Here is a 23,929-nt window from a genome sequence, read left to right as displayed (position 1 = left end):
AAAAAGTGTGTTAAAAAAAGTTTTTGTCTTTGACATGAATGCTTAGAATTAATAGAGATGTACAAAGTTACTAACGAACTATTTAGTCGATTTTTTCATTTGTGGTATGTATCCGAACATGTTTTATTTAGCACTGTTGTCAAAACACGCATATGATTGTCGAGCTGTCAAATGTCAACTGTCACTGCAGTGTAGTGGACTGTAGTGTTTTGAAAAATATTCACACCTCATCCTCGTCTCAAAACAAATTCAAAATTCTTTAAAATCTTTTGTAAATAAAAAGTATACAATGAATTTTGGGGGAACGTTAAGAGTAAACAAATTTGCGTGTTTCACGTTAGGTTTTATATTGTTTTTAATAATTTATTGGCGAAGTGGGAATGCTGGTTTTCCTTTAGAGAAAAGTGATCTTATTAACTTAAAAAGCTTATTAAAAGCGACAATTCAAGCCGCGGAGATGGGTGGGAAGAAGGTTTTGGAGGGGAACAGTCACGAACTGAATATAAAAAGTAAAGGTAAAACGTTGGAAGGTGTAAATGACCCGGTGACCGATGCAGACTATGCCTCACATTGCGCAATGTACTACAGCTTGAAGAACACGTTTGAGAAGTTGACGGTGGTGTCTGAGGAGCATTCGAAGAGTGGTTCAGGTTGTGAAAACCAGCCAATGTTAGATGTGGACAAAGCATTGCCAGGAAACAGTATAATAGACTACTTGAATGATGAACTAGTTTATATGAAGGATGTTACAGTGTGGATCGACCCGTTGGATGCGACGAAAGAATATACAGGTAAACCACACTATCCATTCCTGTAATAGCAAACACCAACAAAAAATTCTTCATTACAAAAAATGCCTGACATACAATACCCAGTAGGTAATTTGTTCAAATTTCATACACCTGCTAAAGCTATGTTAGTGAAATACACGTTTTGATTATGTTGCCTTATTACTGCCATAAATGCTGATAAGGAGTAATGAAAGAGCAAAATAAATGATTTGTTACTTTTATGGGGCTTATTGATGTTATTTTATGTATTGCAGTAACATGCTTTCTTAATTAAAGGGTAGTAGAGGTTTAGTGACTTTTTCATTAATTTTTGGTTTTATTATTGTTGTTAAATAACAAATAAGTCAATAGACTTCTATTGGACTTCTTATTTGTTATTCTGATTAAAGTTTTATCATTTTACTATAAAATAGCAATATTTTTATGTCCATCTCCTGTCCTATCTATAAAATCTTTACCATAGCACATGGCACTCATTGTATGATCACACAACATAGGATTTAAAAAAAACAATAGGAAAAGTATTAAAAATAATTCTACACATTTCACTTAATTAACCAGATAACGTTTTTGTTAATTTAGATAAGGTTAAATATAACTAGCTAGTTTGTATTCATGACTATTTGAACTGTGGAAAAATGAATGAACTTTATTTAGAAGTTTTGTGACAACTGTAGTACATAGGGTTTAATTTTAGTTCCATAATATTTTTTGAATAGACAAGTGGAACCTACCCTCTTAGGGAGGCCTTTGCCTTGCAGTGGATCAACCATGGCTGCAAACAAAATAAATAAATATTTTAACATAATGATGTCTAAACTATTGAATTCATTTGACATTCCAGAGGGCCTGTACCAGTATGTGACCACCATGGCGTGTGTAGCCATTAAAGGGGTGCCGATCATTGGAGTGATCCACTACCCGTTCCTGCCGCGCACTTACTGGGGCTGGTTCACTAAGAAACCTTCAGCCAACATGCCTATTGTACCACATGTAAGATTTTTGCAGTTATCTATTTCTCTTTTGTCAATATCTCTAATCTAGAACATTGTCCGCCGTACTCAGAGTAATTTAATGATTACTTAAACTATTCCTTAGTAACGATTTTGTATGGAAAACAATTGCTAAGGACTGGGTTAAGTAACCATTAAATGACTCTGAGTACGGCGGTAAGAGCATTACGCGAACGACACGCGTTTGAACATGAATCAAACACGAACGCGCGCAATACGCGAAACGCTTGCCAGTGGCGTATTCGGCAGATTTAATCGCCCCATTATATTTACACATACATAGATTTACTCAATAAACTCTCAATACTTACAGAAGGAGGAAAACAAGGAACACCCCAGAGTTGTGATCTCTCGCTCACATCCTGGTAAAGTGGAGGAAATAGCGAAAACATCTTTCGGGCCGAAGACAACGGTCTCGATGGCAGCAGGCGCTGGTTACAAGGTGATGGAAGTGGTGAACGGTACCTACGACGTGTACCTACATGCGACTGCCATCAAGAAGTGGGACTTGTGCGCAGGCGACGCGATCATTAAGACAGTGCATGGTAAAATGAGCACTATAAAAGGTGAATCTATAGACTACTCGGCAGACAGTAATGTGAAGGTCTCGGGAGGGATCCTGGTGACCAGGTTTGACCATGAATACTACCAGAGCAAGCTGCCCTTAGAACTGGATGGTGTACATTAGCATGTGAGGTGTTGTGTGACTGACTCTGCCAATGTGGTTGTACATACATAATTATGGGCTGTTTCACTATATCTGATTAGGATTCTTGGTAGTCTAACTGATGAATAATTATTTGACGAAATGTGTCAGTTAGCGTAACAACAAGTCAATCAGAGATTGGGAAACAGGCCCATGATATATGTTGGAAGCTGTTACTGTAATGTACATGTAAAGTGTACTTGTGTGAGTGCAGCTTGTACTGTAATTAGTACTACTCTCGTTTTGGTTTGTGTTACTTTTAGTTTTCTAGTCTAATGCACAAAATTTCTCATTTCATAATCATTCTCTATTGATCTAATTACAGTGATAGATAACTGTACTACCTAATTTATTTATTATCATCAGTCTCAAGTATAATTATTAAATGTTATCAAATCTCCATGTGTGGTTTTGGGCTGTGAATTTAAATTATAATATCTAATAGATTTCAATTAAAAATGCCTCGAATTAATAATTTATATCAAATAAAGCTCACTTTTACTCAAATCTCTAAATTATTAAATATTGCTCTTTGGAAGCTAAAATATTGTAAATACACATAGCATAAGTGCTCGAAATCTGCTGATGTAGCAAAGTATTTTGTTCACGGCGAAAACAAAATCGACGTATCGAACACATAATAAGCAAAAATAATCCCTAAAAGAAAGAAATAGGGTTTGTTTAGGCTTAGATTTGGGTATTTTAGCTGTGTATTATAAAATCTTTATATTATTATTTTTTTCTAGTAGCACTGATTTGATTTGTGAATTATCGAATATACTTCGTACAAAATTGTCGTTGTGAATAAACGCAATAAGGCAGGTACTTAATGTATTACTAAATTAAATTAATTGAATATTGTAATTAACTATAGTCTATTCACAATAGCATTAGACAGAAGTAAAAAGGGTATTTTTAGGGATCACTTTGTAATAATAGTGACACACCATGAAGTTATAGATATATCTGAATGAGAATCTGTTGTCTCAACATAAGTTTGAGTTAAATATTAAATGATTATATTAGATGCATCTGTAAAGAAAATGACTTACAACTATTAGAATATTTGAACTGGTAAGTCTTTTCAGATATACTTTTTCAATTAGCTAATAGCTATTATATTCATACAATTTTTAAGGGCTGGGTCTTATTAGTAACTTGTATGTTTGTATTTATTAGTAATATAATCTACTAAATTGAAAACATCTATAATCTGGGATAAACTTAATAATGGGTACCCTGCTAAGAAAGAGAGGATCAGACTACTATGAGCGAGATAAGAATACATAGGATGGTTTCAAGAGGGTTTTCGTAAATTTTTATCTAATGTTCATGGCACGTATATAATTGTGCTTTGACAGTTCTTAGTTTTTTCCTTACTGGGATCAAAGTCATCCAATGTATGTTGAACTATACTGCCAGTGTCAAATAATTTCTTACTTATAGACAATACAATGACAAAAACCTAGAAGCAGGGGCTGTCAGCACCTGTAACACTTTCCATTACACTACATAAAGTAATTATTTGTATCGGTATAAATGTTATAAATAATTTTCCCGATGTGTTGTATTGTAAATAATATATATGATCTGTAAGAAGGAATCTTGTTGATAGATTATTTAATGTTTGTAACTAAAGTTATGAGGATTTAAAAAGAAATCTATTTACCTAATAATTATCAAAATTGATATCATTATTTATGAAAAATTTTGAATTAATTTCAAATAAATAAATGCTGTGCACACCTACTTCTATGTACTTCTTTTTTCTAATGCAGAAGTGAATAGACTATAGTATAGAGAAGAAATATTTTATAAGTAAACATAGGCATATTTTATTTTAGTATTTTTTGAGTGCATGCCTAGCTTAGTAGACTGACAATGAAATCAAATTCATAGAATTTTGTGAAATAAGTATACCTACAGGTATTAGGTAATATTATTATGAGGTGACTGTTTCCGGTACAGCAACGAGATAGTTTAGCCTCGATAAGTGAATGCGTGTACACAAACAATTATTGGAAGTGCCTTATAGGCAAATACATACATTTTAATATATTTAATAATTTCTAATAAAAAGATAAAAAAGACTATATGACTAATAAAAAGAAAAAAATCAAATCTAATGCAGATTATATGACTAAGGAAAAATAGATAAAATTTGATCAAATCTAATGCATAAATGATTGATTGAACGAACTGCAACTGCTGTTGTTATCATATGACAAAATAAAAAAATACGTGTTTTTTCATAACCTAACTGACGGACTAATTACATTTTTAATTGTTCATACATCATCCCTATTAACAGCTATCACTATTTCTACAGTAGAATTGCTAGTAGTATAATAACTTAGCATGTAAGACTAAACTAAGATTGGTTGAAAAGTAATAAATATTTAATACAAGTTGAATGTGCAATCGATAATATGTATAATAGGTAAGTATAATAAAATACGGTAACATGTTTAACTATATTTTTATTTCAATAAATTAAGCGGGTTGTTTCATAATACACAATTATAATGCATTTCCGTAAATCATAAGGTAGACATGACCCAGCAATTTTTCATCTAATAATACAGGAATGTGTTGCTAACCTAATGCGAAATGTTGCCATATTCAATAAAAGAAAATAAATTTTGTGAACCCATCGAGATCTCAATAGCACCGGCAAAATATAAGGAAATACATCGCGATACAATTTACAGAGACAGTATAGTTTGTAACCGTGCCGTGGAACACTTGACAATACTTTGTAGTAGACTAGTAGGACGCGGTGCCCAGCCTCCACTAGGACCATGTCGAGCTGCTTCTAAACGCGCAATATTTCACTGCAACTTGGGGCTGCAACTATTTACGCAACCATATCGGCCATACATGGTCATAAATATAAAATGATTGGATAAATGGCCAGAATATTGCAATGTTGCCACTTGCTAGCCACTATTGCACAAATGTATGGCCCGTTTAGAAGCACCTCATTCAACAGATAGACCGAGAGTATAACTACCTTGCATATGTATATGTTAGTCTATGATTCAATGAATCCTTTATTGACATTGACATACGTAAATAAAATTTCATACAAAATTACATTCATCATCACATAGAATATTTATCTACAAATATAAAAACATAAATTATTGACGTTTATTGCATTCCATTATGCTCACAAAATACCCTATGAAAATTATATGACTGGCTAAATAGTCAACTACATAATATGAACAGATGTTTTTGACTAAAATTCTCGAAGCATTTGCAGAAATGTAAGTTAACAAGCTAAATGGTGTTTAATGCTTTCGATAAATTGATTTTAGTAACATTTCAAAGTAAATGCTCGTGGAGCCTCAATGATACCAAGATACTGTCGAAGCAGCTGTGAACCAATACCATAGAGTGACATAGCGTGAGTACTGAGTTACCTGCCGTCAGCTTCGTGAATCACAATAATAGTAAAAATTCAAATTTATATACAAGTAAACAAAGGATGAGTGATGCGTGAACAAGACTCCGGCATGTGGTACATAATCATTTGATACCCTATTACTCTACTTACAGTATATCGTTAATTTAGCACTGACAAACTATCTGGTGGTGAGCCATAGACCCGCTCGCCGCGTGCCTACCCGACGTCTAGTGCGCGTGCACTCCTCACTCTCCCAACTCGTTCACAATTCATATTATTCATAAGATTTGATACCGTACACCATTATTACGTGATTTGGACAACGAACTATGTGTACACATGCTTCCAGTGCAGGGAGCTGTCGCGGCCTGCGCCTGCGCCATTGAACAGTCTGGGTAAACTGAGTATAATTACAACGAGTGTTACGAATCATTAGCCGACACAATGTACTCACTGCTTTACAAATAATCAGGTGGCATCGGACGAGTATTAATGTGACACAAACATATTATACACACGGTCGTTAGCCAGCTAGTTGTACGGTGGAGCTGATAGCGAATTGTACTATGTATGTATTTACCCAAACGTTCAATATGTCCCAGCTTCGTGTTACTCGGTAATTTAGCGTCGCCACTCGCCAGGTCGCGAGCTCGCCAGCTCGCCAGCTCGCTGCGGCGCGGTGGTCGCGCGGCCGGCGTGTCGTCGCGTGTCGCGTCGTATGTACATAACATTTTACAATAACATACCGTATAGTTATAACACTTAACACATACTGAGATTTATCGTCCATGCTCGATACAGCGACGCGGTATATTGTTAGACGGAGTCATCTGGAAGCACACAAACAACATGTTAGACAGTGCTCTAACTACAAAGATAAAGTTGATTAGTATGACTGCGCACGAAACTTGGGTCTGGCTTATTTAATTCGCAGTCTTATTGATGTTATGGACCATTTAGAGTCAAATATTTTGATGTTCTTTCCATAAGCAGATTTATTTTAATAATTTTGCACTTAAGAAGCAATTGTTAGCCTATCACTGGAAAGTGGAAAACTATGTACACTATTATAAATGGTTGCTGTATTGTGCAAAATTAGACGAACATACATTTTAGCATACCAGGCAAATAATAATTAGAGGTGGTGCTTGCACCGGGCGGTGATAGCGTTATCTAGACGCTGTCAGGGCGATGTGTATTGATTGTACCTGATACACTATCTAACTGATAACGCACATATTAGCACCGCATCATGTGTTTCATATTGCTTTGTATTCAAATACATATATCATCGTTTCCGATCTTATTTCCATGAACTAAGTAATGTTATGTGTGATGACGATTTGTTGACTATTATAATGATTTGCAAACAGAATATCGACCGTATTGCAGGTACACATTACATAATGTACCTAACGATTACTGTCAACAACTAGTACAATGTAATGATGTACTTAGTTCATTACATCGACACAGAAATATTATTCTTAGTAAAGTAAATACAGAAATGCATGTGTATGCTCTTATGCGCAATTTTCTGTGGTTAATTCCTGAAGATTTACCAATTGACCAAATAGATGGCACCTATTATTATTTCTATACCCCCAACATACTAGGTAGTTGCTCCAGCTTACCCTGCATGTAAACATGATTGCCTAGCCTGAATGGAGAATCCTCATTTCACGAAATTAGAGCTGGAATATGTCTTAATCTTTGTTTTGAGGTTTGTTACAATTTTTACGCTTAGCTAATGGTTTCAAAATTTAAAATTAAGTTAGGTACTGACAAGTCGATAGCTTGGGTATTAACACTGCCCGTCCATTAGTACCTGGTCGCAAAGTTTTAGATATACCTCGAAATATGTCCTAAAACTGCGCGTGTATCCTTTTCTTTTATTCTGGAGCATTTTAGAAAGTATAAAATAATATAAGTAGAGTAAGTGTACGTACCGTGATACCACCATTTCGTTTTCTTAGGATTTTTGTTGCAGGTCTTAACGTAAAATGAGTTGTCCGGTGGCCGTTTCTGAAATGTTACAATAACGAGTCAGTTTGGCCTCTATGTCGAGCGAACGAACACACACTTGCAACGAACCACAACTTCCAAAACAACTTAGATCAAAAAGGCACTTTTGAGCATTAAAATAAAAAAGTCTGTCATTGCTTTAGTGGAGCTATGTATCCATGTGGCTATTGCAATGTAAAAATTCTATGGAGATGAAGAGATTCAAGTTAGTTGGAATAAGGATATGGACCTATATCAGCCTGTAAATTATCCCACAACTGGACAAAAACTTTCCTGAAAAAGTCAAATTTCTAGAAAAGGGAGTTGATCACTACAGTTCATAAAGGTTATGTACATGTTTTCTATCACAGAGAAAAACATTAAAAGAAGAGGTTTCTTCCAACAATGATAGTTTTCTATTATATGTATAATGGTATGAAGACTTGTGGAAAAGATAAATATGAAGTACAATAAGAATACGAGATACCTTCTCCTTACAGCTACTGAGCATGGACACGATGGACAGACAGACGGACTGCACGGACAGCGCCGGCGACCAGTCGTCCGTCAGTATCGACAGGCAGATGTGGCCGTTGGAGTACACGTGCGGGTGTATCGGTATGTTGTTGCCTATGAACGTTACCTGGAACACGTACAAGTACACTATTACTATATTTACTTAATCACTAACCATTATCAAAATATTCTAGCTGCGGCTATTATAAAAAATATTCTATATCGAAATCAACATCAGACTGCACGGTTGGCACGGTGGCTGGGTAACTGGCTGCCGCGCAACGTGTCGCGGGTTCGATTCCCGCACGGAACAACTCTTTGTGTGATCCACAAATAGTTGTTTCGGGTCTGGGTGTCATGTGTATGTGAAATTGTATGTTTGTAAACGCACCCACGACACAGGAGAAAATCCTAGTGTGGGGCAACGTTTTTTAAAAAAAGAAAAAGACAACACATCTCCTGAGGATACTAAACATATGTCGAGTGGTATATTGCATGTTGTGTGTGTTTTTATGTTGCACCTCTGCTGCATGAGCATTTAATTGCGGGCGAGAGGGCGGTGATGCTCACCGCATGTTAAAAAATACATGTAAATATAAGCGGAGTTAAAAATAAAAATCTATTGTACTGTTAGTGTAGCATTGAATTCCGCAAAGTAACGCCTGATTCTATTCTATATAAAAATCATTCTATCGACTTCTGGAAGCTACATAACAACCGGGAAACAGAATGATGCAAATAATTCTTAATTATTTTGTTTTTGTTTGTATCTATCACCGTGTTGGGCAATCAATAACCGATTAAATACAGTGGCACCATTATTATGACATTAGATATCGCCACACAAATTAAAATAAGATTTACTTGTGGTTTGGAAATACACTACACTAGGATACCTAATCCCACTATTATATACGATACTTCATGATCCTATAAGTACTAGTTCCAGAATTCAGAGCTCGTTAATAAAGAATTAAACTTTGGTTAGAGGCAGGGACTAACCACCTACCGTACGTAGGTGTAGGCAATTACTTCCTAGATATTCTAGAAATTAACCAGTTACGGTTCGAGCTAGCTAATTTAGTTTGAACTGGCGAACTAGGGTTTAATGAGACATTTCGTAAGACACTGAGGATTTCTCTAGATTTTGAAGTGCTAAATTAGTTATTCAAGGATGAAATCATCTCGGAATTGAGACTTTAATGTTTGAAGACAAAAGTAAATAACACTGCATCCGTATAAACAATAAATAGGTACGCGAAAATAACTTCTTTAGTACTTGACGACAAACTTAAAATTAGGTATAGGAATAAAATTAGAGATATTTTTAAATCTACGCAAAAACTTGTTTGGGATTAAATATTGACTTATTATGCGAAGATTATAAGAAATCAGTATGATTAGGTACGATGTACGGCAGGTTTTAATGCCGTCTATAAATACCTAGTGTTGTGTGCTCACTATGTAAATGTCGTGACGTCATTGTAAGGACATATGTACTTCCTGGTACATAAATATGTGTACGCTGGTACCTAAGCATTGAGGTTCGCATGTAAGAGAAAGTTTCATACAAACAGCACTACTGTATGTACGTTTGTATTGCATAATACTATCATGGCAACAGTTCACGATAACGTAGTTCTAGTTATCGGAAAAACAGACTGAAGATTCAATAAAGTTTCTAGTATTGGAAATATTTTCTTTAGATATTTTAATCCAATACATTTTTTACGTGATATGGTGTAAATAGAAATCGTAGTTTACAAAGTAATCGATTCCGTACGGTTCGTTAAAAGCGTAGCAATGAACTGAAAATAGTTTCCATCGAATTCCTTTACATCTGCGAGTGGCGCAGTAGAGCCAGTAGTGCAGTTACAAGTTATTCATAATTAGATTGCTTCCAGTGATCCGCATTGATCTAGTTATTCATGGCTTGTTTCATTATTTACGTATGAAGTTCGATTTTTAATAATGTCGATAATGACTTAGGACATTTTGAGAGTCTTTAAGACAGCACCTCCCAATATTTTTTTATTATAGTAATATTAAACACATACCTATCTAGTCAATTGGATTAGGATCATCAATCAATTATGATTTGAAGAGTTTTAATCAAGGAATTTATCGGCGTTGAAGCTAATAATCTTTAACTACAACAAAGTTAGTTTGACAATGAGACAATTTGACCAAGGCTACATAAGTTGGTAAGGCAACGACTAACTACAGTAATTATTATGTCATCAGAGGTTTATGGAAGAATTTTAATTGATCAACTTGTAATTTATTGTCCTGTGGCATTGAAAGTGAAATAACAGAGGTAGTATGGTTTCTTTCTACTGCTGTCTAGTCTCAATGATTATACAGTGTGATATTAAGTTGACGTGACAGTCCGCTGCTGGACTAAGTATGGGCCCTTCTACAAAAGAGGGTTTCGCCGCAATCTCCATGCCTGGTTGCCAGGTTGGTGATCGCAGTTCAAAGTATTAGTTTGAGAGCGCTGGTCGCTTAGTAGGCTCCTACGATACCCGCAAAAAGAGTAGAAATGGTCACAATTGTATTCTACTCCCCACTTCTTCCGGAAGTTAGTTGTTTACTAATAATAAAAGTGTTGAAATTAAAACTGCAATCAGCATGGTTTATCATAGGTTCGCATTTATGGTGGGTGACGCAAACATAGCTCGTTTTACGTATTTGTGTGTAAGCAGAATTTAATTCGACGATAACAACCATTAACCTAATTCCAGTAGGTATATTAATCGCATATATTTACAGTTTTATTATAGAAACCGGACTGCACACTGCATTACTCATTGTAGATAGTATCCAAATAGATATTACCACTTCCACTTCTGATAGCGTTTCAATTTTATATGCTGCACTAAATTTGACATTCCATTACATTTATTTATTACGTCTATAAATCTACGGAAAATTAGGCAGAGGTGCTTTATTTACAATGCCAAAACCATGCGACATTTAGGAGCAATGCAAGTGAGAATTAATCACTGAAATATTTATATTTAGTAAGCTTCTGAACAACTGTGAACAATTGGATGATTAGTTTTTTGCCGTATTTGTTACAGTATGAAAGAATAATCTGTTTTATCGGCCAAGTTGGGAAATATAATAACAAGTTCGAAACCAGGACAGACCGTTAATTAATGATATTAATTTGATTATACGATTCTATCGAACCCACAGCATTTCTGACAAGTAGCCACTGAATTACATGTAAGTACACAATGGACTCAAATGAGTCACAATCTTGATTGATCGTCTGCAATCATTGCTGTGGCATTCTCAACTTTATTGCTTAGGGAACAAAGGTGATAAAGTATACTTATCTAACAGTAATGACATTGCGATATATTTATCTAATATTTTATTTATATTGTGGAGACATATTATTGTGTATTGCATTGTATTGTGTAAGGCGTAAGGAATTATATGACGAAAACAGTGCACTGATGATTTTTGACGCAGAATGAATGAATGAAATGTTGCGTTAAACTTAAGTACCTAGGAAACTCTGTATAAGGACTTGTAGGAAACGGGGGATACGGGTTTTTACATTTGATAAAACTATCTTGGATTGCAGTTTTAAAGGAAAACGGAAAAAATATGTACTGTTATATCACAATCAGTAATAACTCGTACATTTTTCCTCCTAATAATAGTTAGCAACTTATCTTCAACTAAATAAAAATAAACTCAAGAACACATAAATAAATGGATACGTCATTCTATTGAGTTGATGCAAAATAATCAGTAAATCACAAGTTAGCTATTCAATTCATCTATCAAATTCGTAATAAGGAAAATCCTTGGCATAATATTAGACTAAAATCAATTGTTCGTGAACCTATTCAACTTGTATGAAGTCAAAAATGTAGGTGCTAACATTCTATTTGGGAAATAATAGCATTGTAAATGATTACAAGCACGATTCGGTTATAATAACTTCCTATTTTGCATAAACTTCAGTGGAAGTAACGAGATAATATTAGGTATAATTAAATATAAAAAATGTTATTAAAATGTAATAATAATCCTTTCATGCCGATTTCGGCGACGGCGGCCGTTTATTGACTACTGGCGTCTACTATGTACTTGATAGCTTAAAGTTACAATAACTTTAAGCTATGCCATAAAACTGACTTACAATAGTATGACTAATGACGCCTATGCCCTAAATAATCAAGACCTATCTTATTCTGAGAATTATTAACAGTCATCCCACAATGTGTTTATATTATGAGGTTACAACTTTAATATTACAAGTGACTTACTTCAGGAGAGTCGAACGGGTACTTGTTTGTGAATTTAAACTGCAATACAAATTTTTCGCCTTCATATAGAGTGCCGGGAACGCCTTCCATGTGTACTGTCCACCTGGTAAACAAATGGACATTTCTTTAGAATTGTATTACTCATGTAGATATGTCTGTAAAATATTAGATTTATGCTTAATGCTTCCGGACTTGCTGCCCAGTGGGTTACAGGGACTCCGGCTTGAAAAGCAGAAGTAGGAATGGGGTGGTTTTTAGCCAGTATGAGTCTGTATAAGGCGGGAGAAGTCATATGATGATTTTCCCCCAATATAAACTTGAAAATACCACAACATCTTCAAAAAAAAAAAACCTGAGAGAGTATTATAAAGATAAAAACGGAAAAAGCTCTTCAGAGGCTACATCATGTTTCATCAGTAAATCTTGATTATTTAATATCAGTTTAGAGTTATAAATAATATCAGAAAACTTGAATCTTGTTTCTGCAGTAATACCCAACTTTCCTCATATAAAACAATAGTTTGGCATTGACAAACTACAGATTCAGTGTCTTCAATCTTTATGTACAATTTATTTTCCTTCCTTACCACTGCAGTGATACTAGTCTTAATATTGACTTATACATAAGTGGCCAATTTTTAAATGATAAACAAACATAACCTACTTCTCGCATGTATGTTAATTAAATATTTTTAGTGTTAGTATGATATTGATAGTAACTTTTAAAATCTGTATTTGTACAATAAACTTCGAAACTGTGCAAATGATTTTGATATTTTCTGTAAAATTAGGAAAGGTGAATTCAATATCATAGACTGTTGAATAACATAACTACCAGTATATTGAATTGTCTAATAAAAGAATACTGATCCATTTTGTCTCCAACTTATATCAAATTACTATCTCAAGTCCTTAAATCTAATACAGCTATCTGTATGAAAAACCTAACCTCGTTCTAGTGGTTTACAACCAGTTTATTAAATCAATTTAATGCTCATTTTATAACATTACTTAAAGATCATTAAGTACAAGATCTGAATATCAATGGTCATTTAACTATAGTTTATAAGCTGATAATTACATATAGCGCATGGTGAGTGATGCCATACGCAATACACATGAATATGAATAAATAGCATCACACATTATAACATCAACACTGCAAAATAACACCAGCAGAGAACCAAGGTTTCACACTACTGTGTTATATCATAAATAATAGCTACTGTTTACTCAGCTGTTAGCATAATAGCAAAAAACCATTTATTCATATATTTTATAATGTGATTTATACATTCTTTATTATAAGGACTTATTTAATTAATTTAATAACAGCATTTATATTTCTTTGTTCTTCTTATCAATGGGAATCTTCTATTTATATGTATTTATTAGAATAAATAGGTAGTGTCTATTTATAACAATGTTTACATCATTAAAAGTTGTTTTGGCATCACTCATTTACCACAGTAGGTGTACAAACAAAGGCACCTAGAACCTACTTTCAAAGCCATAATTAGAAAAATAATCAACAAAATGTGACTAAATTTAATTCGATCGATGTTCATGTACCTCCGTATACGCAACTTATTTCCAATAAATGTTACATCTGACAACAATGGTCATCTATACAAGGTATAGCTATGTATCTACACGGTACTAGTAATCAGCTGTTCTACTCACAGTGTTAGATTTTGGCTGGCCTGATCTCCGTCTACGGTGACTCCTGGTGGCGGTTCCTTCATCAGGGACATAAGTTCTTTCTGTAATCTCCGCTAAAAAGAGATATTTACATTTTTATTTAATATACGATAACCACATGTGTGCTGCGTATTCTTACAGGAGCATAGTCCTCGCTTACGAGGAAAATTGGAAATTTGTGCAACTTTCAACGATAAACTTGAATTATCTTCAATACAATAAAAATTCTGACAAAAATTCTAATACCAAAACTGTCACAATACGGTGCATATTAGTATTATAATTTATTTGTTATTTATGCAACAGTTTTGATACTGGGATAAGAAAGACTTAAATTACATAAAATTTAAACAAAAATTGTGCCGCGTTAAGGGTAATATTTTAATTATTTTTTACTTACCTCAGACGGGGACATAGCCGCCATTGTAATCCAATTAGACGTTTGATGTTACTAGTTGAAAATTTTAACTCTATAGTCTTTAATCTCATCATAATTTTTCTGATTTCGGGAAATATTTTTAATTTAATAAATTATTTGTTTAGAACAATAATTCCATAAAAAATATAAACAGAACATTTGATTGATATTAATTGAAAGAAATTCAAAGTGAAGTTAAGTCAGTTTTTACGTGTTGTTCAGATTTCTGTTTCGTATGGCAACACAGTCAAAATACCGTCAAATTGTGCGTTATATTATATTACTCTATGTCTTCAACGTTAATGTCAAGTCAAACTGTCAAATACTTTTTACCTGTTATTCATTCGGCTCTGTAAAATCAAATAGTTTGTTGTTTGCAAATTATGCATTTGTGAAATGGAAATAAAAGTGCACATTATCGTGCTACAGCTGAACAAAAACAGTTTACACTATCTGCGTTAACTGAAGCAATATACTTACATTGTTATAAATGTGAAACGCTATTGTTTTTAGTTTTGTAGTACTCTACTTTCAAGTGGAGTTTAGGTGGATTTTGAGCGGGCACTATGGGTTCTTACAGCAAAAAGTCCTCGGCTGAGTGGATAATAGACCAGCTAAATGTGGAAAATGCAAAACTTTTAGCATTTGTCTTGGTTATAGGATTTATTGGATACCATGGAGTTTTACATCTTAAATATGGTGAATAATATGTTTTATTAGTTTTATAAATTCAAATTTATGTTTCTTATCGTATATTGAATTTGTTATATACAAGTTATGCTCATAAAATATGAAAATTGGTAATATTATATACAATAACAGTCACATTTGTGTTAAAAGTTTATTGAAGTATTTCTAGGCGTTTCTTTATTCACGTTATAACTCCTGTCTTCAGGATCAGACTCCTGCACCTGGCTACTGACTGCAGGGAGATATAAAGGAGATCATGAGTGGCAACCTTATGGCTGTATGTTACACAAGTACTCCAAAACGTAAGTAACTATATTATATAGATTTCTAATTATTTAATTAACCAGTAGTTAATATTTTTGTTGCTCAATCTCATCTAATTAGATTTTTATATATGGTAGCAATTAAGTAAAAACTTTGAGTACCTATATAACTTAATATTAACTTCTTAATAACTTAATTTGATCACAAATGAAATAAAATGTGAAGTGATACAAGAATGAAACTAAATTCCTTTTAATATTGTATTTATACACAACATCACCATACATTACCTATAGACTTTATCAGGAAATACATTTTATATACTAGGTAGTTGAAATAGGGGTGTGGACAGTGTATGTACAAGAAACATCACTTTAATTATCAGTTATTTAGTAAAAATGTATACCCACATACAGCAGTAATATTCAAGAGCAGTGTGCATGATGCCTATGTGCACACCATACCTGCATTACTGCATTTTTACATAGATTACTAATATGGTATCAATAACAAATACTTCTCCAATGATTCATCTAAAACTACCTAAATAAATAAAGTATGAAGTGCATTGATAGTGTATAGTATGAATCTATTGATGGAAAGTGTTTGATAACTATTATCAGAGGTGCAAAATGTAGGTCACTATTGATATAATTAGTAAACTATCCTTATTATTGTAAAATAGCACTAGCTTCTGCCAGTGGCTTCACTTGCATTCTCACGGAGTAAAAAGTATTCTAACACCCAAGTCAACTCATACCTTTATTACCTTAATTACTACATTAATTTAACACACCTGCATAATTAGCAGTCTGTCAGAACGATAATAATTGCATAATTAGGTACAGTCACCAGCAGATTCATTGGATTTTGAATTTTATGTCAATGCAATAGACTTGGAAATGTTAAAGAATTTTGACAGGAAAGGATTTGTTGAGCTGCTGGTTACTGATCTAACGTTTAATTACTGCACACAGCATGTGGATGTTGCATTGTTCTTACTTGTAATTATAACTAATTAGTGACGAGGGGTCACTTAATTGGGGATGTTAAAAAGGTCAGCTATATGTGATAGGGGGGCATTATTAACACTTCACATCATGTAACTATTATGTTATTATATAAGAGAGCTGTGACTTTTGTAAATTGACTAATTCAAAAAGATTAATTAGCATATAAGAAATGTGTCAAAATTCTATCTAAGTAAGTAGCTAAATCTACTACATAGAATTAATAATTTTGGCGTAGTTAGTGATCAAGTGTCGCGCGGTTTTGATTGCATGGTATGGTATGATTCTATGGTCTATACACAGGTATAAAACATATTATGTTACAATCTATAAGAAAACAATAGAATTACAGTTATCGGTTGTTATCGTGATCTACAAAATGTAGTAGCATTTTAACTTCAACAATAGTTAGGTATGTTGTGTGAAGTAGCTGGAACAATGAACACCATAGCCGATAGTTTCCCTTCGATTTCCTATTGCCCTTCACCTTGACCGGTTTGACAATGAATAATTATGATTGCAGTGACGCCAGGCGATGTTTCCGGTACCTCGCGTTCTGGGGCAAGTATAACAGCTTCGCGTTCATTGGCGACTCGCGGCTCGAACAGCTCTACGAATATTTTATAAGTAAGTTCCAACATTATTTGTTACCAATTAAACCGAGTATATAACCATACCTACTGCTTAATGCAAATGCTGAACAAATTCGATTGAATGCGGGCTAAAGAATGATTAGAATAGGGAAAATGTATAATTTTGATTTTAAAATATTCACACCCCTAAACTTTGATTTGTTTTATCTAAGTATATTTATCTTATATGACAGAATAAAAAATACGTGTCTAATATTTTATCATTATAACTGACGGATTAATTAGATTTTTAATATTCATACCATCATAGCCTATTACATCTGGTGTAAAATTTGAAATGTGTTCCCTGTAAAACGTGAAATGTTTATATTCTCTTATAATATGTTTTATTGAACCATCGTAATTACTCCCGCAGGCGTGGTCCGCACTCGACTGGACCTCGACTCGTCGTACTCGACGGTGGAGCACCGCATGCCCAACTACACGTACGTGGACAACAAGCTGCGCCTGTCCGTCACCTTCGTCTACAGCGACGATGTCTCCAAGACCATGGTCGACCAGTTCCGCACATGGTCAGTACCTATTTGCTAGGTTTTTCTAAATATACTTGGTCTTCAAAGACTAATATTATTGTATTAAGGTCCTTGATAATTTTGAACCCTAGTGAAGCCTTCTTAAATATGAGTTGTGTGCGTGATGACGCCATTTTTACATATTATATATTTTTTTTTTTAGTTTTACTAATGTAATATCTAAGGTGCTCCCACAAAGCGGTTATATAACGTTATACAACAATGTGTAACAATAACATTTGTGTTTATTTAAAACACTCTAAAATTATATTTTTAAACATTACTTATAAAAATAAAAAACAAAATAACATTTAAAAATATAAAAATAGGAGCCAACCAGTAGCGGGAGCATGGTCCAAGCTACCGGTGGTTAGGGCTCCAAAGACAGAAACCTCCTCACAATACGTGCCGTTTCGAGGAGTACTGCCTTCTGCATCAGGCCCTTGATCCATCCGCCCAACCCCAGCCTTCTAAGGTGGTTGTCGAGGCTGTTGGGTATTAAACCGTTGGCCGACACGACTATCGGCACAACGATAGCCGAATCCACATTCCACATGTCGACAACCTCGTGAGCCAAGTCAAGATATTTTATTTGTTTATCTTTTTCAGCTTTCACGAGGTTCTCGTCATTCGTTCTCGTTTAAACAAATTATAACAGTGGTTGTAGAGTATGTTACACAATGTTGTATAACGTTATATAACTGCTGTGTGGGAGCACCTTTAGTGGTAACCTAATTATAAACCTTATTGTCCTAAACTTAAACTTCGAATTCAAACAGGCAGCGTTCGGACCAACCACCCTCCGTGATCATAGCCTCTACCGGCCTACAACTACTCAAAACTAGGAACACAACAGACTTAGTTTTAGAAGAATACAAAAGGAACCTTACGCACTTAGTACAAGCTATAGATTCGCTTGCAGCACGAAATACGCAGGTTTTATGGAAGTTGATTGAGGCGGTGGATGCGAGTAAACTGAAGAATGATTATAAACGGATCAATAACAATGATATTGACTCGTACAACAGAGCTGCTGTAGAGGTGAGTCCATACATTCTCTGTTGCGCAACGTAATTATTGGTTTGCGCAAGTATGAACTGTTTGCGCAAGTGATTATTTTTACCTTTTTGTAGATTGGTTAGTGACTGATTATACAGTTTTGTGTATAATGTTAATAATGGAAAATAATTTACATTGTAATCTTTATTTGAAATTAGATTTTTTAAAGACATCACTTCTCTTAAACATAAAAATAACCTATTTCAGAATGCCTTTATTGTCACTCTATCAACACTGTAGAATTAATTTATTGTCAGTCTATCTATCTATAATATAATTCTCCATCATCAGATCCTGACACACAGCGCAGCCAAGATATGGAAGTCAGCGCTGCTGGTGTCGGAGGAAGGCAGCGTGGAGCTGAGCAGTACGGCGCTGAGGCACTGCACGCAGTTGTTGCTGAACATGTACTGCAACGACCACATGAACTACAACGACGGCTCGTGCTGCGCCCAGCCCGAGCCTTACACGCAGCTGCAGATAGTCACCTTCGCTATATTCTTGTTGTGGTGAGTTTTTGATCTGAATTTTGTAGGACCCTAAAATAACTTAATAACTTTTCATCTTGACTTAGATTAGTAACGCTTCTGCCGTAACTTATTATACCATCAAAAACATCCTTTAAAAATGCCCAAGTCTCGCACCTCATCAGTGTTTCTACTGTAAAAAGTTGTGAGATCTATGTAACGCCAAGTCGGTTATTTTATTTAGTCCCTACTTTAGGGACCTTCTGTGTTAAGTTATTATGTTAATTGTTATCATATCGATATTATATTTATTTTACGTTTTAAAGTAAATAGATCGACTTGGCCATAAAAACTGAAATAAAATTTATGATCTTAGTTCTTTTCCATAAAATTATTTCAGCTAGACATTTGAAATATTAGAAGTATCCTCATTGATTTCGTAATATAATTTGCAGCGGAGTACTCTGGGTGGTCCGTGGCGCATGGGGAGCGTATGAGACGGCGCGGTCTCACCTGCAGGGCTACGCCCCCGTCAGTCGGGCGGCGCCCCCACCTGTCTCCGGCGCCGCGGGGTCTGACACATCGCCCCTCGCAGCGATGGCCCGGCTCGGCCTGATAATGTGTTACTTCTACTTGTGTGACAGAACAAACTTCTTCATGAAGGAGAATAAGTACTATTCCGAGTGGAGCTTCTGGCTGCCTGTCGGTTATGTGTTCGCGTTGGGATTGTTCTTTACTGAGGACTCCAAGTCTAATACGTAAGTTTATCTTATATATTTTTTGTAAAATTAAAGTTAATGTGCCAGAATATCGAAAACTCGTAGTTAACAAATAGACATGGTAACCATCCCGTTTTTATTTCCAATTCTCTATGATTAAAGAAAGAAAAAAGAGTTTTTTTTTTAATATTTTATTTTTTATTTTTTAGTGTCCTACACCGAGAACAAACAGACGAATGGAAGGGTTGGATGCAACTAGTGATCCTTGTGTACCAAGTGACGGGGGCTAGTAAAGTGCTGCCCATATACATGATGGTCCGTACCCTGGTCTCCGCGTACCTGTTCCTGACAGGGTACGGCCACTTCTACTACACGTGGAAGACAGGAGACACCGGCCTGGTCAGATACTTCAGGGTCATATTCCGACTGAACTTCCTGACCGTAGTGCTGTGTCTGACGATGAACAGACCTTACCAGTTCTATAGTTTCGTGCCGCTCGTATCCTTCTGGTATACGCTGGTGAGTGTTTTTTGTATTATTTTTTTTGAGAAATCTGTTTTAGTGCACCTTCGACACAGTAGGATATCCTACTGGGCAGTTTTAAGTAACGAAAAACAATCAATTAGAAAGAAAACTTGCGCTAAATTTGCTGCACTTGCGCAAAAGTTACTGTACTTGCGCAAACTTGACATAACTTGTATAAAAGTTTTCTTAACAGAAGAATTTCATTCCTTCCCCAGATGTTCGTAATCTTCGCGCTACCACCTCATATAACGCCGTCGTCGAGCCACACGGTGGAGTCGCGGCCCTACCAGTACCTGTACATCGCCATAAAGGTGATAGGCCTCCTGGTCATAGTGACCGTGCTCTACATGAGCGAGGTGTTCTTCCAGAAGATATTCGTCACCAGACCCTGGAAGGCACTGTTCGTGAACTCTGATGATGACATCCATCAGTGGTGGCTGCTGTGGAAACAGGATCGGTGAGTAGTTTGTTTTATCTAGTGTTTTTGGTAGATGTAGTAAAAAAAGTGTAATTTTTGTTGTGGAAATAGTTCGATCGATTTTGAAAATGGTCATTTTGAAGAATTTTTGATGGAGTGTTTTGAGAAAAGGTTAGGTTAGTGCTCTTTCGTACTTAGATTTCGGTATTTTGAAGATTTGAAGAGAGATGACAGCCGATACGATAGTGATTATCAATTTCGACTCTTTCAGGTACTCGATGGCGTACGGCATAATGTTCGCGCTGGCGTACCTGGCGGCGCGGTCGGCGGGCGTGCTGGACGAGCGGCTGGGCAACCTGTGGGGCACGGGCGCCTCGCTGTGCGCCACGCTGCTGGCCTGCGTCGGGCTGGGCTGCTACGTCACCTTCACCTTCTTCTGCAGCAACTCGTTCGACTGCAACGAGATCCACTCGTACGTGTCGTTCCTGCCGGTGGTGAGCTACGTGGCGGCGCGCAACGTGTGGGGCGGCGCGCGGCGGCGGCACTCGGCGCTGTTCGCGTGGGTGGGGCGCGTGGCGCTGGCGCTGGCGGCGGGCGCGGGCCACGCGCTGCAAGCGGCGGACGGCGCCGGCCTGCTGCTGCTGCTGCCGGCGGCGCCGCAGCTGAGCCTGCTGCTGTCGGCCTACATCTTCCTGTGCGTGGCGCACGAGGTGCAGCGCCTCACCCATATCATCTCGCCCTACGCGGTGCCCGACGACTGGAGGCTCGTGCTGCGGAACTTCGCCATCTTCCTGGCCGTGCTCGTGCCCATCGGCATCCACGACGGTATGTTCTGAACGTTTTGTGATTTAAACTAGTTTTGGCTGTGTTATCGATGATCGTGGAGGTTTCTTTAATAGGTAATTATCGAGCAATATTTCAGAGTGAAATTGATTATTTAAAAATAGTTGTACGATTTAAGCTATTTAATTCATTGCACGAGCGCATCTTAATTATTGAAACGAAGAAAAATATAGAACCTATCATTTAAAGTACATTGTAAGGGAAAATACAAGTGATGTACTCATACTTACCAATATTCTAAAATAATAAATTGGAGCAATAAAAATACATACAGTACATGCTATGTATGTACGTACCTAATAATATAAAACGTACGATAGTTGGCAATATATTGAATAACCAGTTTGTGACAAATGTATCAAGTTTACATTTGAAAATATTTTGTACAATGTATATGTAAGTTAGTAACAAAATGTACATATTAGCTTTGTATGGAATCTAGTCTATGAACATAATAAGATTGTGTGAATTAAATAATCGATTGCTGTATGTCGGCGATATTATGATTTACTCATAAATATGTTTTTTTTTCCTAAAATTAAACTTTGAGAACTTGTTTTCAAAAAAGCTTGTTTGCGTGGCGACAGTATTTTAATTATATTAGGAAAATTATCTGATCAAAATGTTTGGTTTGATTGTCGAGAAGTCCCGAATGGAGACGTTAAATATTAATCTCATTTTGGTTGGCTCATACAACTTATAATATTAGTTGCACGAGGAAGATATGTGGATGGTTGAGAGGCCAATTGATCTAAGCGTATTTTTTTGCGATACCGAGTTAAAAAATCGGTGATTCCGAATATGTTTATAACTCAATATCGCAAAAAATAATAACAAAAAAATATCACTTGGATCAATTTTAGCTTATCACCGTCGATATTTATTTATGTGTTTTCAACACAGTATGAATAATATTGACCATTAAGGCAGATTTACACAGGATCAGTAATTGACTCCGAAATCTAGGGTCCCCAATGACTAAAGAATATTCGTGTGAGAATTCTCAAGTCAACAATTACTTCATGCCGCTGTTCTGACTTGAAGTCTTCAAATCAGTTAAGAGATTGGTTGTTGGGGTCAGCGCTGACTTGTAGCGGTTTCGGAATCGGTTACTGGCAATGTGTCAATCTGCCTTTAGAAACATACTTTGCTATGTTAAAAGCAATTTAATATATTTTTGATTAGTGTAAGTATTGTACAAATTGTGTGATATCAATAGATAATGGATGGTGACGTTTGGAACAACTAGTATTACAAATATAGTAGTCGTTTGCTAGTTGCGAGGCTGCTAACTTAATCTGGATTAAGGAGACTAGCCAGATCACTTTTTTAAACTTTAAATTGTGTATCTGTCAAAAATTGTGTTTTATAGTTCGGCTCATAATTCCTCGGTTGATCTAGTGGTTCCAAGAAAATCTTACTAGGTGTAAGGTAAAAGGTTTGGTAAAACTAAGTAAGGTATTTCAACCTAAAAAAATACAGGAAATTTTTATCATACAATTGGCTCACCCCCTATTACATGGGACTTATAACACAAATGGTGAAAATTGGTTAGGTTAATTAGGTTTACAGTTAGTCGAATTATACAGTCAAAATTGCCCAGTTAAATCGTAAGGTGTGTAGCGAACATAAGAAATCAAATATTTCGAGTATCTAACAAATTATTTTTTAACGAAAATTGTGTGTAAGGGTCAACATTATGAGCCGTAATATAAGCGAACAGCTAGCAATAATAGCTATAGTTTTCGATATATTTAAATATGGAAAGCATTTCTTGTAAATACATCTCGTATGTCAGTCTCCGTACTACAAACTATGCGTTACTGTAATGTAGATTTTGTTTATAAGTTTGTAATCTTTGTATATATTTGTACGATAAATAAATTATTATGATTGCTAAAGAACAAATTGTTTTATTT

General features: G+C 35.4%; 3 protein-coding genes across 3 annotated transcripts; 2 read left to right on the top strand and 1 right to left on the bottom strand.

Moving 5' to 3' along the window:
- The first annotated feature begins 168 nt into the window (after window positions 1-168).
- On the top strand, window positions 169-4,127 carry LOC118272807 (putative inositol monophosphatase 3). Its single transcript, XM_050693334.1, has 3 exons — window positions 169-791; window positions 1,636-1,784; window positions 2,118-4,127. The coding sequence occupies exons 1-3, from the start codon at window positions 290-292 to the stop codon at window positions 2,490-2,492; spliced, it is 1,026 nt and encodes a 341-aa protein (XP_050549291.1). The 5' UTR covers window positions 169-289; the 3' UTR covers window positions 2,493-4,127.
- An 846-nt stretch (window positions 4,128-4,973) lies between these two features.
- Window positions 4,974-14,969, bottom strand: LOC118272427 (ubiquitin-conjugating enzyme E2 W). Its single transcript, XM_035588937.2, has 6 exons — window positions 14,833-14,969; window positions 14,415-14,506; window positions 12,732-12,834; window positions 8,414-8,569; window positions 7,872-7,947; window positions 4,974-6,752 (listed from the first exon to the last, which is right to left on the bottom strand). The coding sequence occupies exons 1-6, from the start codon at window positions 14,854-14,856 to the stop codon at window positions 6,739-6,741; spliced, it is 465 nt and encodes a 154-aa protein (XP_035444830.1). The 5' UTR covers window positions 14,857-14,969; the 3' UTR covers window positions 4,974-6,738.
- A 180-nt stretch (window positions 14,970-15,149) lies between these two features.
- LOC118272426 (N-acetylneuraminate 9-O-acetyltransferase) lies at window positions 15,150-23,918 on the top strand. The gene is made up of 10 exons (XM_050693333.1): window positions 15,150-15,549; window positions 15,746-15,842; window positions 17,338-17,441; window positions 17,823-17,979; window positions 18,759-19,020; window positions 19,330-19,547; window positions 19,961-20,263; window positions 20,434-20,743; window positions 20,965-21,206; window positions 21,439-23,918. The coding sequence occupies exons 1-10, from the start codon at window positions 15,417-15,419 to the stop codon at window positions 22,001-22,003; spliced, it is 2,391 nt and encodes a 796-aa protein (XP_050549290.1). The 5' UTR covers window positions 15,150-15,416; the 3' UTR covers window positions 22,004-23,918.
- The last annotated feature ends 11 nt before the right edge of the window (window positions 23,919-23,929 follow it).

Source organism: Spodoptera frugiperda, chromosome 4 (assembly GCF_023101765.2).
Source record: "Spodoptera frugiperda isolate SF20-4 chromosome 4, AGI-APGP_CSIRO_Sfru_2.0, whole genome shotgun sequence".
NCBI lineage: Eukaryota > Metazoa > Arthropoda > Insecta > Lepidoptera > Noctuidae > Spodoptera > Spodoptera frugiperda.
This window is presented reverse-complemented; position numbering and strand designations above follow the sequence as displayed.